This window comes from Herpailurus yagouaroundi, unplaced genomic scaffold (assembly GCF_014898765.1).
Source record: "Herpailurus yagouaroundi ecotype Mexico unplaced genomic scaffold, PumYag 139, whole genome shotgun sequence".
Classification (NCBI taxonomy): domain Eukaryota; kingdom Metazoa; phylum Chordata; class Mammalia; order Carnivora; family Felidae; genus Herpailurus; species Herpailurus yagouaroundi.
The window spans coordinates 2,399,690-2,417,901 of record NW_024412394.1 but is presented as its reverse complement, the minus strand read 5'-3'; the positions used below and the strand labels follow the sequence as shown (position 1 = coordinate 2,417,901).

Here is an 18,212-nt window from a genome sequence, read left to right as displayed (position 1 = left end):
CCAGCTGTGTGCCTCTGTCTCTCGGGATCTTGGTCTCTATCTGTCTGGGTCTGTTGGTCACAGTCTCTGGGTCCAGCTCTGTCTCTCTCTGGATCTCTCCTTCTCTGGGTCTCACTCCAAGGTTTTGTGGGGGTTTTGTCTCTTATTCTCTGGGACTCTCCTGTCTCCCTTGTCTGTCTTTCTTGTCTGTCTGTCTTGTCTATCTGTCTCTGTCTACTTTACCCCACCCCCAGACTCTTCCCAGGCCCCACCCCCTTGCCCCTCACTCAGGTCTTCCTCCCTGTCTCCCACCCCTCTTGGTGGCCCAGTCCAGCAGGCAGACGCCCTGGACGGCTGGGTGAGCACCGACAAGCAGCTGGGGGCTGCCATCCCTCCCCACCCCACTCTGCACAGCGGGGAGGAGACCCTGCCCCCGGCTGCCTCTCACCCCAGGGCACCCATCTCCGTTCCTCCCTCCACCGTGCCTGAGCCCCACACGTGTCCAGCTTGCAGCCGTCTGAAGAGCCCGTAGCCCCGGAGCTGGGTCCCCAGTGGTGTGAGGGTCCGAGGTTCCGTCCTCAACCCACAGCAATAACTCTGGGAAGACCAGAGCAGCTGGCCTAGACTCCTGAGCGCTGCTCTAGGAGAGAGACCCCAGCTCAGCCCCCTGCCTGGCGCAGCTGCCTGCTCGCTGACGCCCACGGGTGTGCCTCAGCCTGGGGGGTACGGACATTCTCATTTGGATGTCAGTCCAGGCACCCACACAGCATACCTGTGCGTGGCTGTGTGGGGCAGGGGTCACCTGTGGGCCCCTGTGTTGGCGCCTGTGCCCACAGGAGTGTTCCTAGAAAGTGAGCCTTGCCCGTGCCTATGAGCCAGCGGAAGGGACGGTGGTCCCACTGTCTCCTTGACTCGTCCTTGCAGCCGCCCCCTGGGCTCCCCTCCCCCTCACCAGCTGCCAGCGGTCCCAGCCAGGGGCCGCCGCCCCGCCCCCCCAGTCTGTCCCAGCTCCCAAGCACTGCTGTGTTCGCCATATTTGGCCACAGTGCTCCTGCGGGGGGCGGGGCGGGGCTGACATCACCCCGAGAAGGGGGGGGGCCACCGCCTGGAAGAGGGGAGGCGGGCAGAGACTTGGGGGAGGCAGGAAAATTGCTGTGAAAAGTCTGGGGCTGCCAGGGCCCCCCATGCGCTGGGCCCCTGCTGCTCCGAGGGAGGCCTCAGGAAAGGATTTGGGGGGAAATGCGTTGAGGACTCTGTTGGGAGGGGTCTTAGCCCACTGTAGCCCCTCTTCTGCCTCCCCTCATAGCCTGTGGCAGTGTCGGATCTGGGAGGAGGCCCTGCATCTCAACTACCTCAATATGGGAGTCACTGGGTCTCCAGTCTTGAGTCTCTGCCCTCTCACATTTTTATTCCAAGAACGTGGCCTCAGGAGTTAAGGAGGGGATGGGGATATAACTTCCGGTGGGGAGAGACAGGCTGGGAGTAGAGGAGTTGGCCGTCTCACTGGTCAGGAGCATGGCTTCCTCTCTCCCTGGCCACCCCTCTGGTGTGGGAGAGCTGTTCCTCCTGGTCTTAGAGGCCTCACAGAAAGGGCTTCGGGAGTATGGGTGTCCTTGAAGTTGCCCCAGCTACTTGGGCTGGGGGGAGGCCCCTGGTCTGGACCCCACTGGGTGGGCTCAGAGCGGTTGCCATGACAGCTGGGCCTCCTTTCTGGCTCAAGGTGGTGAGGCTTCTCAGCTTCATCCCCTTGGTTAAGGGCCTGAAGCCAGATTGCCTACGCTCAGAGCCCAGCTCCAGCACTTACTAGCTGTGTGTCTGACAAGTTGCTTAACCTCTCTGTTCTTTGGTTTCCTCATCTGTAAAGTGGGACTAGTAATAGTCTCTACCCCATGGGTTATTTTGAGGATTAAATGAATCAATGCGTGTAAAATCCCAGAACGGTGCCTGCCATATAACAGGTGCTCTCATTAGTAGTCTTTTTTTTTTTAATATTAATGTTTATTATTTTAAAAAAAATTTTTTTAGTGTTTATTTTTGTGTGTGTGAGAGAGAGAGACAGAGCACAAGCAGGGAAGCGGTAGAGAGAGAGGGAGACACAGAATCCGAAGCAGGCTCCAGGATCCGAGCTGTCAGCACAAAGCCCAACATGGGACTCGAACCCACGAACCGTGAGATCATGACCTGAGCTGAAGTCAGACGCTTAACTGGTGGAGCCCCCCAGGCGCCCCTCATTAGTAATCTTAAGTCTATATCCTTCTGACATTCAGGCCTCCTAGGCCCTCCCCATCCTTTGCCACTAGCCACACTCTTCAAGCCTCCCTAAACAGGTGGCCCCGCAGAGAGGACCCTCTACCCATTTGGCAGTACCTGGAATTCTTGTCTGAGGGGAAAGAATTCTCTTCCTTGGCTGCAGAGGGGTCTCCACATCTCTTTCCTACCCTACCCACCCCCCGCTTTCCCTGCAGGCCAGAGCAAAGTCCTTGGATGTAGCCGTCTTGGGCTCCAAGGCTCCCAGGACCCTGATAATGCATTGGTCATGCAGAGTCTGAGGCTGAAGGGGGTTGGGGGTGAGCCTTGGAGCTGTGTGTGTTGGGGGCACTGCCGGGTGAGGTCTAAGTTAATAACCCAGTCTGGCGTGTGCAGGGAACTCAGAGTTTACAGAGCCCTGGCCCATCTGCAATGTGGGCCAGGGCAGGGGCAGGCGTGTGGGTGGTTTATGGGCTGCTGTGGGGCCGGGAGGTGCAGGAACAGGAAGTGGGACGGAGGAGCCAGTGGGGTTGAGCAAGGCTGTTGGCCAGGCACCTTCTCAGCTGCTCCCTTGCCAGCCAGCATCCCTCCCTCCTCGCAATTCCTGGGACAGTCCCAGCCCCCATGTTTAGGTTCCTTGTGAGTTATCTTTTAGGGAAGTCACAACCACACCCTTCCTGGGTCAGGGACCCTCCCCATCCCGCATAATGGGTCTTCAGCAGGGTTGCACTGGGGCAGGGGGAGATTGAGGAGGTGGGGGGGGGGGGGTCCCTGGCTGGGGATGCCCAAGACCCGAGGAGGAGCAGGCAGAGTCAGAGCCGAGCAGCCCCTCTGAGAGCTGCAGACACACCGGGCCCCACTCCTGTTTCTCCTCTCCATTCGTCACGATGCCTTTGGCAGCCGCATAACCTTGGGAGCCTTAGTCTCTCGTCTGAAAAATGGGCACCAGTCCTTGCCCTTCCTGCCTTAGCTTTGAGGATTAAATGAATATGAATGTGCTTCTTCCCCACAAAAGTGCCGTGTAGATATAGGCATTATTATTGTTGTTATCGATCACCACCAAGACTATGTCTCGAGTGTTTTATGAGTCAGGCATTGGGGGTTGGTACTTTGTCATGATCTCATTTCCCTCACAACCTCAAGGAGACCTTTTCCTTGTCTTATAGGACCGAAAGCTCAGAGAGGTGATGTAGCTCGGTCAAGGTCACACAGCGCTGAACAGGCATAACCTCTGGTTATCTCCACCCTGCCCTGGAGCACCTGCCCCTGGGGTGGGAGAATGCTGGGATCTGGGAGAAGCCTGGCCCTAACTCCTCTGTGTCTGCCCCACAGGCTCCGGCTGCCCAGTGGGCTCAGGCCCAGAGCCCAGAGCAACCAGCACAATAGCGTCCAACAGCTGGAATGCCAGCAGCAGCCCCGGGGAGGCCCGGGAGGATGGGCCCGAGGGCCTGGACAAGGGGCTGGACAACGACGCGGAGGGTGTGTGGAGCCCCGACATCGAGCAGAGCTTCCAGGAGGCCCTGGCCATCTACCCGCCCTGCGGCCGCCGCAAGATCATCCTGTCAGACGAGGGCAAGATGTACGGTGCGTGCGGGGAGGCACAGGGACACTGGACAGGACCGGAGAGGTGGCCTGGCCCTCCCTGGCACCTCCCCCTGCTCTCTGCCCCCTCACCCAACCGGTTTGGTGAAGTCCTGTGAGGCCGCCAGCCTGCCACGGGCGAGTCTGGGCGTGTAAGCCTGTGTGTCTGGATCCTCCTCATAAACAAGCCAGGCTCGCCCCCTCCACCAGAGTGAGGCCCACACCTTGACACCCCCGGCGGCTCCTCCTCTCCTCCCCCTGCTGGCCTACAGGTTTCAGGGTGACTCAGTGGACACAGGAAACTGGGTCAGTCCAGTGTGCTCCAGGCTAGGCCTGGGACAAGGTCTTTCCCCACAGAGGGTGGGGAAGCCCCAGGGTAAGACCTGGGGTGTCCTACTGGCGAGTTCCCTCCAGTTCCTGGGTGTGGGATGGGGGCGCTGCGCGCTGGTGGCAGGCCGCACGGCGGCGACAGGGGCCTGGGTTAGGGAGAGGGCTGGAGAGACCAGGAGACGCCTTCATTCCTCAGACCACCTCCCAAGTGTCTCCTGCTCTCCTAGCCTGCTCTCTGCCACCTTGCCCATCCCTTGCCTCCAGAAGGGAGTGTCCCCCTCTTGTCCAGCCCTGAGAGGGCTCTCCCAGAGCTGCATTTTTGGGATAACTCAACCCTTCTGGGCCTGGCTCCTTGCCGGCTCCCTCCAACCCTCCCTGACGGCCTATGGCTGACTGAGGCAAGCCCTTAGCCCATCCCCTCCCAGCGTCCATGACCGTGATGGGGGCCAGGAAGGAGACAGCTGGGCCAAGTGGTAAGGACTGCAGTGTCCCTTGTCCCCACCCTCTGTGCCATGCTCGCCCTAGCCCCAGAGCCCACTCGTGGGCAGGCAGATGTTCCAGAGCGCTTCCATAGGGCGGGGGCTGCCTGTCCCTACTGCTACCTCCCAGATGGCTGGGGCAGCCCCACAGGGTATTTTTAGACAGGGCGGAGGGAGTGGGGTGGAGAGGGGCAGGCAGGAAGGGAGGGGCAGTGGGGCTGGTTCTGTCATGGAAGAGGAATTTGGAGAATGTGGCCCTTCTGGGGAGGTGATGGGGTTGGGGGCCAGGGAGCCTGGATTTGGGGGATAAAAGGTATTGGCTAAGCATTTGCCGGCATCTCAACAAGTCAGGAGAGACACTGGTAAGCCGTGTCATGGCGGTGACAGGCTCGAGGACACAGTGATGTGCTCAGTGACATCTTGACACAGGCTGTCAGGGTAGAAGGTGTGGTGGAGACCATCGGGTCCTTCCTGCCTCTTTCACCAGAGAAGGAGAGGGACTTGTCCAGGGTCTCTCCTCATGGCAAGGACAGCTAGGACAGGAGCCTATCCAGAACTCCATCAGACACCCTTGGGGACGTGTGCCACCTGCGGCAGGCCTCACTCACACGTGAACACTGGTGACAGGCACCGGGAGGAAGGAAGGGCTGCTGGGGCTAGGAGTGAGCGGCCCAGCTGTCCTGCCGCACTTTGGCCGCACCTGCCCCTGTCTGTCTGCGGGGAAACCTGTCAGGCGGCCTGACATTGCCCCACCTTCCTCCTCCCACTCTGTTGCCCCCTACTCACTCCCCCAGGGCAGCGCAGGGAGCATCTGGGACTCCCCCTACCCTCCATCTGCCCCGCTCGTGCCCTTTGGGGGGCGGCTGGAGTGAAGAGGGTCGGAGGAGGGAAACAGAAGAGCAGTGTTGGGGGAGAGGCCTGTGGGTTTCCCAGCTTGGGGCGGGGAAGGGCGGGTCTTGGCCTCTCTTCATTCTTCTCTCACCCCAATCCAGGTCGAAATGAGTTGATTGCGCGCTACATCAAACTGAGGACGGGGAAGACGCGGACGAGAAAACAGGTAGGGAGACACAGGTGCTGCATCCCTGCCGCCCACACACCCTCCCCGGGCCGCTCTTGCCGCTGTCGTAGAGAAAGGGGCACTGTCCTCTCTGACCGGCCACCACCACCCCAACCTGAGTGACCTCCGAGAAGCCCCGTGGGGCAGCCTCAGCGGTGCATGGTCACCGCCCTGAGTGGCCCACTGACCAGCCAGCGAGACAGACGGATGCAGTGACAGGAGTGCGGAGCAGGGCGGCACGGCCAACAAAAGAGTGTGGGCGGGTGGACAGGGTCTGACCTGGACCGGGCAGGGGAAGGGAGGAGGGGGGCCGCCGAGGCTTTCTGGAGGAGGTATCGCCCAAGATGCATTTTTATTTTTTATTTATTTATTTTTTTTAATTTTTTTTCCAACGTTTTTATTTATTTATGGGACAGACAGAGACAGAGCATGAACGGGGGAGGGGCAGAGAGAGAGGGAGACACAGAATCGGAAACAGGCTCCAGGCTCCGAGCCATCAGCCCAGAGCCTGACGCGGGGCTCGAACTCACGGACCGTGAGATCGTGACCTGGCTGAAGTCGGACGCTTAACCGACTGCGCCATCCAGGCGCCCCCCAAGATGCATTTTTAAGTAGGAACTTAGGATTTAGGCAGGCAGAAGAAGAGGAAAGGATTCTGCTAGGCTGAGGAAGTTGGATAGACGTATAATAATTGGGAACCCATACAGGGCTTACTCTATATTAATGTATTTATTCCTCACAGTAACCTTATGAGGTGGGTATAGTAATTACCTCCATTTTACAGATGAGAAAACTGAGGCGTGGGGAAGATAAGTAACTTCCTCAAGGTCACGTGGCTGGTAGGGGGTGGACCCCGGACTGAACGCACCGGGCAGGAAAGAGCCACCAGTCAGCAGCGCGGTGGGTGGGGAGAGGGGCAGGAAGAGCCGAGGATGGCGGCTGGAGGCCTGAGGGACAGGTTTCCCCTCCGGGCAGCTGGGTCCACGGAAGGGAATAGAACAGGGAGTGGCAGGTGGCAGCTGTCGAGGAATGTTGGCCCTGGAGCAGCTGGGGCAGTGGATCAGGGAGGGCCAGGCAGAGGCAGGGACCTAGATCCACAGCGATGGTGGCCTGGGTAGTGGCAATGGTGAGGGTAGTGGTGGCAGCATGGAGAGATGACCGGGTGGCTCCCCGAGCCAGGGAGGGCAGCTGTGTGCTGACGGGAGCCCTGAAAGGGAGCTGGTTGGGGTGGGTTCCGTGTGGGGTGCCTGGGAGAGAGGCAGGCTGGGCACACAGACGGGAGGACCGGAAGCCGCCTCTGATCCTCAGCTCTTCTAACCTCCCTGTCTGGTGGGGTTTGGACCTTGCACCCACCTCCCCGGATCCCCATGTGCATATGACAGAGCTGACCTGTCCCATCCTGTTGTCTCAAAGGAAGGTTTTGAGTCCACCCCCTCAGTGTGGGAGCAGGAACCTCCCTCGTTTATTCAGGCATTTATTATTTTTTTAAAAATTGTTTTTAATGTTTATGTTTTAGAGAGAGAGACAGAGTGTGAGTGGGGGAGGGGCAGAGAGAGAGAAGGAGACAATCTGAAGCAGGGTCCAGGCTCTGAGCTGTCAGCACAGAGCCTGATGTGGGGCTCGAACTCGCAAACCGTGAAATCATGACCTGGGCGGAAGTCGGACACTTAACCGACTGAGCCATCCGACACTTAAACGCCCCTGTTCAGGCCTTTATTAACCACTTTCCCTGGGCCAGTTCATACTGCACCGCATTTACTCACTTAGCGAATCAGTGAGCTACTACTTACTATGTTCTAGGCATGAGGGATATGGCAGGGAACCAGGCAGACAAGGGCCCTGTTCCCAGGGGCCTGGGACTGACTATCAGAGGTGCTGGCTAATCATGCCCCCAAGTTCAGATACCCTCGCCGCTACCTGCAGGGAAGGGGTACTTTGCCTCTCAGGCTCTTCCTCTGCTATTAAATTAGCTATTATGTGAAGACACTTAGAACAGAGTGGGCACTGTAGAAGAATTTGCCGCTGCTAATGCTGTTATTATTCTGTCTTTATAAGCAGAAAGCCAGGGCTCCTGACTGGCTCAGTTGGAGGAGCATGTCACTCTTTTTTTTTTTTTTTTTTTCATTTATTTTTGAGAGAGAGAGCACAAGCGGAGGAGGGGCAGAGAGAGGGGGACAGAGTATCCAAAGTGGGACTCAAGCCCACAAACCGTGAGATCATGACCTGAACAGAAGTCGGATGCTCAACCACCTGAGCCCCCCCGGTACCCCTAAGAACTTGTGACCCTTGATCTCAGGGTTGTGACTTTAAGTCCCGTGTTGGGTGTAGAGCTAACTTAATTTTTTAAAAAAAGACTAAACAGAAAGCCATTGCAGACACAGGAGAAGGGCACTGTCTCCTGCTTCACCGAAAGAAATGTTTATAGGAACGTGTTTGTCAGAGTGGGAAGGGGTCAAGGGACCTTTAGGCTCAGTCCCTTTGACCTGAGGTGTAGGGAGGGTAGTAGAGCCTCTTGATTCAGAGGAACATTGTACCTGCTCCTGGCCAGGTATCCCAGGAAGGCTGGCTGTACGATGATGTGTTACAGGCCAGCTGGTGGCAAGCTCAGAATTTAAAAATTTGGTCATTTTGCAAGGGTAGCGTTCCTCTAACTTGATTCTTTCCTAGAACTCTGATGTCTAGTATCTCTGTAAAAGAGGACCCATCTCTTATGAGTTTGAGCCCCACGTTGGGTGTGGAGATTACTTAAGAAAATAAAATTTAGGTTGCCTGGGTGGCCCAGTCAGTTGAGCGTCTGACCCTTGATTTTGGCTGCGGTCATGAGCTCATGGTTTGTGGGTTGGAGCTCCACATCAGGCTGAGCCAGCTTGGAATTTTCTCTCTCCCTCTCTCTCTGCCCCTTCCCTGCTCGTGCTTGTGTGCTCTCAGTCTCTCTCAAAATAAATAAATGGACAATAAACTAACAAAATAAAATAAAATAAAATCTTAAAAAAATAGATGTATGGATGGATAGATAGATTAGACAGACAGACCCATCCTATGGTTGTGAGGACTAAGCATGTCTTTATGTGTTGCAAAGAGCAACCAGATGACAGGCAGGGGTTTTCTTTGGTTGTTTTTATTTTACTTTTGGTTTAAAAATGTGGTTTTAGGGTTTTTACAGACACATACAGCAATTAATAGCAAGTACAATGCCTCCACATTGAAAAAACAGCTAAGCATTATATTAGGATTAAGTTCCATGTGACTTCCAGCTGTCACCGAGTTGAGCATTCGGCGGTGGTCCTCTGTGCTAAGGGTCCAGAGAATCCTGGCAGCACAGCTTGGTGGCAAGTGGGCTCTGGACTCAGGCCACCTCGGTTCAAATCCCAGCTGTAGCCCCCAGCTGTGTGACCTTGGATAAGCTGCTTCACCTCTCTGTGCTTTGGTTTCATCATCTGTAACTCGAGGGATGATGTGAGTACTGACTTGTCTGTGTCGCTATGAAGGTCAGATGAGGGAGGTGTGAAATGCTGACGGCAGCAATAGCTGTGCCCACGAAACATCACTTATTGTCATGATATGGAGTGATCAGTAATCTCGCCGGACACGTGTCTGATTGCTGTGCACGGTGAGGCAGCACGAGGAACACCCAGCCTGGGCCCTAACCCAGTAGCAGAGGGCTGCCCAGCATCACTTATATAGTAACTTGCGGTATATGATTAAAAAGAAAAAGAAACGGTTTCTTTGTGGGGATGAAAACAACTTGCAAAGAAAGCCCACAGCCATTGCTGATAATGCCTGTGTGAAGCATCCTGGAAGGATCCATGTGTCCCCTTGTGTTTCGTGGGAAAACAGTGACCTTTAGGTTCTCTCAGGCTTAGGGTTAGACCCTTGTAATACGCTGGAGAAGAAATGCTATTAAGGGCACCTACTGTGTGTGTGTGTGTGTGTGTGTGTGTGTGTGTGTGTGTGTGTATAGATATATATATGGCCATATATTTGTCCAAGGAGAAGGAAGGTATGTTGGGGGAGGAAGCTGATGAGCAAAGCAGGAGCAGGGCCAGGCCTGGTTTTATAGGCTGGCAAGCTGTTGGGGTTGACACAGGATGTAGGCGGTGGTACAGGGAGAGATCTTTCATAGAGGATATGGCCTCGATGTATAATCTGATGGCCCGCAGGAGCATTATGGCCATTGGTGATGACAATCAGAAAAAAGTCTCAGGGTACCTGGCTGGCTCAGTCAGTAGAGCATGTAACCTCATCACGGGGTCACGAGTTCAAGCCCCACATTGGGTGCAGAGATTACTTAAATACATACATATGTACATACATACATAAATCTGTTTTAAAAAGAGAAAGGGGCACCTGGGTGGCTCAGTCGGTTAAACATCCGACTTTGGCTTAGGTCATGATCTCACATTTCTTGAGTTCAAGTCCCATATCGATAGGGCTCTGTGCTGACAGCGTGGAGCAGCTTTGGATCCTCTGTCTCCCTCTCTCTCTCTCTCTCTCTGTCCCTCCTGCTCGCTCTCTCTCTCTCTCTCTCTCTCTCTCTCTCTCAAAAATAAATCAACATTTAAAAAAAAGAGAGAGAGAGAAACTCTCCTCTGAAGACATCAGAGAGAAAAAGTCATCCTGTTTTGGAAAAAATAAAAAGATATCCTTCTGGGTTAGAGGCAGCTCTACTCCAGGGCACATAACTTGAGCAGCAGACCTTGGGCTGGATTTTAGTCCTTGCTGATTGATTGATTGATTGATTGATTGATTGAAAATGTTTTTTATGTGTTTTTTTGTTTTTTGTTTTTTTTTGAGAGAGAGACAGAGCATGAGCAGGGGAGGGGCAGAGAAAGAGGGAGACACAGAATCAGAATCAGAAGCAGGCTCCAGGCTCCAAGCTGTCAGCACAGATCTTGCCTGACGCAGGGCTTGAACCTGTGAACCTTGAGACCATGACCTGAGCCAAAGTCGGACATTTAACTGACTGAGCCATTCAGGTGCCCCAAGTCCTTGCTGACTTAGGTTCTCTTGTGCAGTGATCAACCTATACAACTGTACATGGTGGTCCTGGAGCCTACCATAGGCTCTTGATCAAAACAGGGCCAAGAAGAGAGCAAAGAACTGGCAGGGCTCAGGGCCCCATAGTTTCCCCCACTTCCATTTGGCCCCAGAGACGAGGGCTGGGGTGCTCCTTGCCCATGGCCGCCCCATGCCGTGCCTCCTCACTCTCTGTGTTTTCCTCTCTGACGGGGCGCGGGGCGGCCCCTAGGTGTCCAGCCACATACAGGTTCTAGCTCGGAAGAAGGTGCGGGAGTACCAGGTTGGCATCAAGGTATGTTGGGCGCCTGACTAGGGCCTCCAGTCCCTCCTCGGCACCTCCACCGCTATCTCCGCGCAGCTCAGGCCTCTGCCTCGGCGGGCTCTCTGGCCCCACTGTGCCTCTTTTCTGGCTGAAGCTCTGTTCTTGCCTCTTCTTCTGCCCTTTCTGCTCTTTTTCTCTCTTTCTTTCTCTTTCTACAGGTCTCTAGCCACTTGCAGGTTCTAGCCAGGCGGAAATCTCGAGAGATTCAGTCCAAGCTGAAGGTAGGGGGTCCCCGCCTTTTGGCCCGGCCCTGCTGTTTTCTGAGACCAGCCCAGGGCAGACAGGTGGCTGAAGAGTATGGGGGGGTGGAGGGTGTCTCAGAAACACAAACAGCAGCATGAAGTCTAAAGGCCACTTCAGGCTACAGAGGGCCACAGCCTCTGGAAACTAGGCAGAAGCCCAGGGGGACCGCCAGCCCTACAATGAGGGAGAGGAAGACCATCTGGGGGCCACTGCCCCCAGAAGTGCTCCCCCAGAGGGCTCACCTCTCTTCTTCGTTTTCCTTTTTCTCCTTCCTCCTAATTGCTGCTTGTTAATTGCATGGGGCCTTCGGTGGGCAGGGAGGAGACACGGGGGCATCGGCTGGCAGAGCTGTTGTGGTGGGCATGGCTGTTCCTTGCATTGGACGCTCAATCCTGATGCTCAATCCTGACTGCCTTATGGCTGAGGATCCCAGAGCATAGGGCTCAGGGCCCCCGTAGGCTGTGCCTTCCCCTTACTTCATAGCTGCCCAGCAGACTAAGCCTGCCGCTCTAGGCCCCATGCCTGTATCACAGCTCCAGAGGACCTGGGCAGCCCCCCAGGGCACCAGCTTGGTCCACCATCTAGGTCTCCAGCATGCCCTCCCTCATTCTGCTCTTTCCAGGGCACGCCCACTGGCAAGCTCTCGCTCTGGGTAGCAGTGGGGTGGGGTGAGGGTCCACGGTGGCCTCTGAGCTCCCTTGGGTTCCTCAGACCCGAGAGCCAGGTGGCCGTTGAGCGGAGGAGGGTGAGAAGACAGGTCCCCACCCTACATGGCCCTCATGTGTGCCTCTTCTAATCCACCTCCCTCTCCTTCACAGGCCATGAACCTGGTAAGTAGCCTGCCCCTCCCCAGGGTGGGAGATGGGGGGAGAGCACCTAATACAGGATCTTCAAATCATGAATTGTGAAATCAATTGAATAGGTTGTGACCAGCATGCTTTGAAAATGAATACTGATAGTGGTTCTCAAACTTGAGCCTGCATCAGAATCGCCTGGAGGGCTGGTTGAAGACAGATTTCTGGACTTCACCCTCAGGGTTTCTGATTCAGTGGGTCTGGGCTGAGGCCTGAGAATTTGTGTTTCTAACAAGCTTCCAGGTGATCCTGGTGCTGTTGGTTCATGGACCACACTTTGAGAACCGCTGATGAAACAGAATAGAAAATATGAGTGCATGACACACAGCATAAGGGGAAGCGTTTGGGTATATACTGGGTTACAGAATAAAGTAAAATTATTTCTCACCAAGGATTGTGCTCAGAGGGGTGATGGACACTTAGGAGACCGGCCCAGGTGGGGGCTGGGACTCCCCTGAGCCCGCATAGCAGAGCCCTGAGGGCCTGGGAGGGGCCCTGAGGCAAACCCCAACCCTGTCTCTGGCCTGGCCTCACACTGCCTCTCCCCTCCCCAGGACCAGGTCTCCAAGGACAAAGCCCTCCAGAGCATGGCATCCATGTCATCCGCCCAGATTGTCTCCGCCAGCGTCCTACAGAACAAGTTCAGCCCACCCTCCCCTCTGCCCCAGGCCGTCTTCTCCACTTCCTCACGGGTACAGGGGGCCTGGGAGGTGGGGCTGAGGTGAGGGAGTGCCTTCAGGGCTGGGCTGTGGTGGGGGTCGTGGATGCTGAGGGGCCGCTGGGCTTTGTCCCATCTCTGCAGTTCTGGAGCAGCCCCCCTCTCCTGGGACAGCAGCCTGGACCCTCTCAGGAGTGAGTATTGTGGCACATCCTTCCCACACCCTCGTCCCTGGCAGTCATCTTCCCCTTTGATCAGGGTTCCAGCAACAGCTGGGCAAAGTTTTAATGCGAGAACAGAGGATGGAGAGCACCAGCAAGAGAGCAGTGCATCTGTCTATTCATTCATGTGTGTGTTCACTCATCAACCCACTCACCCACTTGTCACCTGTCCTTCAGCTCCTCCTCATTCAGTTGCTCTCCCAGTCGGTCCCCTAGTCAGCACGTCAGGTAGTCGAGTGAACTCGGTTCCCTCAATTCTAAGAGGACTTTCATCCTCAGACACACCCTCCGTTTAATGAGCAGCTCGGGGTGGGGTCAAAAGGCTACATTAAATGTGCACATCAGTTGTGAGACACAGCAGGATTTCACAAATGCTAAAACGCGGAGAAGACAAAAAGCTGGTGAGTTAGCTTGTCAGCATGCATTTCTGGGCCTTTGCAGAAAGGCTGGGTGGCTCCCTATTGAGACCAGATGAGACTCCAAGTGACTGGACCAGGTGGAAGGTGGGCTTAGGGGTGACCCTCTAACCAGGCTGTGCTCCTCCTGTCTGCAGCATCAAGCCCTTTGCACAACCAGCCTACCCCATCCAGCCGCCCCTGCCGCCAACGCTCAGCAGTAAGTTCCCCACACCACATTGCCACCTACTCCCCTCTGCCCCTCCCCGTCTGCTGAGAAGAGCAGGGGTGGGGCGGGGGGGGGAGGGGGAGGAGGGCAGCAAGGCTGTGCCTGTGTTTACACTGGGAGGGAGAAGTGGGTGGTGTCTATAGGGGATTGGTACAGGAATAGGCCCCTCACCTTTTATAGTGTTGCTTCGAGACCTCTGCTACTAACTAGTACACACCAACAAAAATACAACATTTATATATGTGTATGTGTATGTGTGTGTGTGTGTGTGTGTGTGTGTGTATAAAATTCTCGCGTGGAAACACACCAACATCTTAACAGAATTTCACTCTCTCTAGGTGATGAGATCCTGGGTAATTTTTACTCTATTTTAAAATTTTTTTTATTCATTTAAGTAATCTCTACATCCAATGTGGGGCTTGAACCCATGACTCCGAGATCAAGAGTCATATGCTCTTCTGACTGAGTCAGCCAGGCACCCCTATTTTTCCCTTTTTACTTGCCTGCATTTTCTCTTTGAATACACGTTAATAGTGATATAAAAATTCCACTGCTATGTACTACTGGGGCCACTGCAAACAGTTGTGCAGGTTGTACACTGTGCAAGAAGCCGTGGAAAGGGAGTCAAAATCCAACCCGTGTTCCTACCCGAAAAGGGTGCCATTTTCTAGTTTGCACAATGCTCTGCGCAGCTGGAGGCGGCTCTATGTGTAACCACGCACACACAGCCATGCAGATGAGGGTCCATCTCGCCCTCCCAGGTTACGAGCCCCTGACCCCGCTCCCCCCAGCTGCTGCCTCTGTGCCCGTGTGGCAGGACCGCACCATCGCTTCCTCCCGGCTGCGGCTCCTCGAGTATTCTGCCTTCATGGAGGTGCAGCGAGACCCCGACACGGTAATGTGGCTGGGGGTGGGGGTGAGGGTTTGTGCAGTCATGGAGACCCTGGCGTGGCGGTCCAGGGCCACGGCTCAGGGTCCTGGGGTGGGGAAGCCACAGGGCGGCTCTGTCCCGTGCAGCTCTAAGGCCTGCACACTTGAGTGCTCTCCTGACCCAGTACTGGGCCCTCCCCACAGTACAGCAAACACCTATTTGTGCACATCGGCCAGACGAACCCTGCCTTTTCGGACCCGCCTCTGGAGGCCGTCGACGTGCGTCAGATCTATGACAAGTTCCCAGAGAAAAAAGGGGGACTGAAGGAACTCTATGAGAAGGGGCCCCCTAATGCCTTCTTCCTTGTCAAGTTCTGGGTGAGCTGCCCTCTCTGCTCCCACCAACCCCTGCCCCCCAGATGTGCAGCGTACCTGGGTCCCCCTGCTGACCCCTGACCCTGCCCTCTCTCCCTGTGGCCTGTGGGCAGAGTGCTGGGGACGGGTCCTTGGGCGAAACACTGGTGTGGCAGGCCCAGAAGCCTCCCTCTGGCCTCCGTCCCTCCTGACACCACGCTCGCTTCCCCCCATCTAGGCCGACCTCAACAGCACCATCCAGGAGGGCCCAGGAGCCTTCTACGGGGTCAGCTCCCAGTATAGCTCGGCCGATAGCATGACCATCAGCGTCTCCACCAAGGTGTGCTCCTTTGGCAAGCAAGTGGTGGAGAAGGTGGAGGTGAGTGGGGGCCCAGGGTGGCACGGTGGGGCCGGGAGCAGGCACGCTGGGTGACGCCCTCCTCGTGGCCTTCCGCAGACGGAGTATGCCAGGCTGGAGAATGGGCGCTTCGTGTACCGCATCCACCGCTCCCCCATGTGCGAGTACATGATCAATTTCATCCACAAGCTGAAGCACCTGCCGGAGAAGTACATGATGAACAGCGTCCTGGAGAACTTCACCATCCTGCAGGTGTGGGGGGTGGGGGGGCAGCTGGGGAATGGGGGGCACAGGGGCCTCAAAGTGGGGGTGGCCAGACCCGTCGCTCAGGTGAGGAGACTGCTATCCAGAAACGAGAAGGGTCTTCTCGGCCCCTACACCTGTGGCTCTGTGCCGCCTGACCCCTTGAATCCTCCTGCCTGGCCCCCAGGTGGTCACGAGCCGGGACTCCCAGGAGACCCTGCTTGTCATTGCTTTCGTCTTCGAAGTCTCCACCAGCGAGCACGGGGCCCAGCACCATGTCTACAAACTCGTCAAAGACTAGGCTACCCTCTGCCCCCACCACCAGGATCCAGGACGAGCGTCTGTTCCACACACCTGCCTGGCCCCCCCTGGAAGTCTGGGATTGAGGACTCACCCGCCTGCCAGGCCTCAGGCCCAGGACCCAGGAGGCCTCCCCACCTACCCCCAGCACACACACTCCCTGCCACTGTTCTGCGCTTTAATTGTGGGAGAAGAGAGGAGGGCTCAGTGGTGGGGCAGCCCGCCCTAGATGCTGAACCATCGCCCAGCTCTGCCCAGCCTCCGGTGAATGGGAGGACCCCTTTGGGCTCAGGCACGTGTGGCTGGCAGGGGAGGGTGGAACGGAGACCGAGGGAGTCAGAGTGCAGAGGCCCCAGGAAGGAGAGTGTCGAGTTGGGAGTTAGGTTGAGAAGAGAGAGGGGCCCACACTTTCTTGCACCTGCTATGTGCCGGGCCCGGTGCTAGGTCCTATGGGTACCCAGTGCCTTTCTCAGACTGCGTGAAGCGAGCACGGGTCGTGGGTCTTGGCATCTCATGATGTGCTGAGACTTGAAGTTGAGCGACCCTTGCAGGGTGGGGCAGAGTTGGAATTCTCATCCAGGGCTGCCTGTCCCCAGAGCCCAGGTTTACACTACCTCCCTGGAGGGGATGGGAAAGAGGGTCTGTACTAGGGGCTGGGGCCATCCACATTGGGAGCCTCCTCCCAGGGGAGCAGCTGCTTCTGACCAGGCAGGAAGAGAGGAGCAGCAGGTACTTGGCACCTGTTAGGTGCCCTCTGTCAGCCCCTGTGCTGACCTCCTCCAACCTGCCCTGGCCCAGATCCAGTGCCTGAGCCCCGTCAGCAGCTTCCTGATGGGAGAAGGCCCCCAGGGGCAGACTCCAAAATAGCTTGGAGCGTCCTGTAGAAAGATGGAGCCCCAGCATCAGGGCAGACCAGTGTTCCAGGGACAAGGGGTAGCAGAAAGGCTTTGCTATTTTTTAATGCCCAAGACTTGGGTTTGGTCAACCCTTGGTGGGCGCCACTCCCTTATGTTTTTCTCCATCTCAGTCTCCCAGGACTGGGACAGCAGCTTCCCAGAATCAGTTCTGGGACTGAAGGTTAACCCTTCCCCTGCTGGCCCTTCCCAACACCCAGGCCCCCCTGCCAGCTTGGCCTGTCTACCAGCCGCCTCTGGGCATTCACGAGTTTCATATGAAGTACTGTGCCCCTTCCTTTCCTTACACCACCCGCCCCTGAGCTTCCTGAAGGTCCTCACAATTTGCATATCGCTCAGGCCACTTCCAAACCCAACCTAGGTTTTATAATGTATATTATATTTTTTGTGTATTTTTTAAATCCAGCTGTGATGGGTTATATCATAAACGTGGCGTGGGGCTGGGGTAGGGGCCCTCAAGGCCCAGCTCCTGCTCAAAAAAAAAAAAAAAAAAAAATTAAAGTTATTTGTTTGTGGGTTAGCTGTGTGACCAGTGTATGCCAGACCTCTCTGGGTTGGATTAGCTTCCAATGGGTGCTCCTGCTAGGTTAGCTCCTGGTGGGTCCCCCCACCCTACTCCGTCTCTGCTGGAGGGCCCCCAAGCCATACTTGCACTCAAGGTCCCATGAAAGTTTTGCAGACTCCCTTTCTCCCACCCACTCCTGCCATGAGTGGAGTGCTGAAATGTGCCCAGTGCTGGCCTAGGTTCTACTGCTGCATGGTCTCTTTGAAGTGACCTGCCCAAGGTCACACAACTACTGAGGCCCCCTGCTAAATCCCCAGTCTTCGTGGTGGCTACCGCTGGTTCTCTATCCTGTCCTCACTTTACACCAGAGAAGAACCTCAAGGGGGAAGAGTGCTTTCCCAAGTGGATGGCTGCTAGCAGGGGAAGCCAGATTCCAACCTGTTCTCTGCCTGGAAAAGCCCTGCTCTCCCCTCTGAACCATCTTGTGCTCATACAGCAGGGACCACAGAGTGGGGAGGGTGAGGAGACAGTATCTTCAATGGATATGCATTGTTTATCTGAAATTCAAATTTAAATAAGCATCCTGTATTTTCATTTGCTCAATCAGGTAACCCTACTCTAGAATCTAGTTTTCTAGATCATTCTGGTCCAACCTCCAGATTTGCAGATGGGGAAACACTGAAGTTAAATGCTGTCTTCACTCAGCCAGTGGCAACACCAAGATTTGAATCTGGTCGGCCTGACTCCAAGACCATGCACCTGGTAGACTAATCTAGTAGCTTTTTGTCTCAGTCCACAGCATTGGATGGCTGCCAGACTCACTTGCAAGATGGGGAGGGTGCCTGGAGCCCCAGCCAGGTGGTTGTGGCTCCTGGAGTCAGGACTTGGTTTATGAAGCACCCACTACGTGCCCAGCCTAGGACTGGATCCAAAATCTGATCTCTGGGCTTAACAGGTAATTCTATCTATTGGATGCTTGAGGCATCATCACGTGTGGTGTTGCCTTCTCTCTCCCGGAGTAAACAGCGGTAAACAGCCTTCGGGTGATTTAGAA

The 18,212-nt window shown here is 55.7% G+C and overlaps 1 protein-coding gene across 1 annotated transcript in view; it reads left to right on the top strand.

The window, feature by feature from the left end:
• Positions 1-17,173, top strand: part of TEAD3 (TEA domain transcription factor 3) — a gene marked incomplete at its 5' end in the record, with an annotated part of 23,362 nt that extends 6,189 nt beyond the window's left edge. Inside the window, 12 exons of the mRNA XM_040473114.1 lie at positions 3,559-3,810; positions 5,609-5,673; positions 11,173-11,235; positions 12,076-12,087; positions 12,666-12,803; positions 12,914-12,963; positions 13,544-13,605; positions 14,376-14,509; positions 14,689-14,862; positions 15,077-15,217; positions 15,296-15,448; positions 15,627-17,173. Coding sequence (XP_040329048.1) covers positions 3,559-3,810; positions 5,609-5,673; positions 11,173-11,235; positions 12,076-12,087; positions 12,666-12,803; positions 12,914-12,963; positions 13,544-13,605; positions 14,376-14,509; positions 14,689-14,862; positions 15,077-15,217; positions 15,296-15,448; positions 15,627-15,740 — 1,358 coding nt within the window. The remainder of the gene's footprint in view (positions 1-3,558; positions 3,811-5,608; positions 5,674-11,172; positions 11,236-12,075; positions 12,088-12,665; positions 12,804-12,913; positions 12,964-13,543; positions 13,606-14,375; positions 14,510-14,688; positions 14,863-15,076; positions 15,218-15,295; positions 15,449-15,626) is intronic.
• Positions 17,174-18,212: the final 1,039 nt, after the last annotated feature.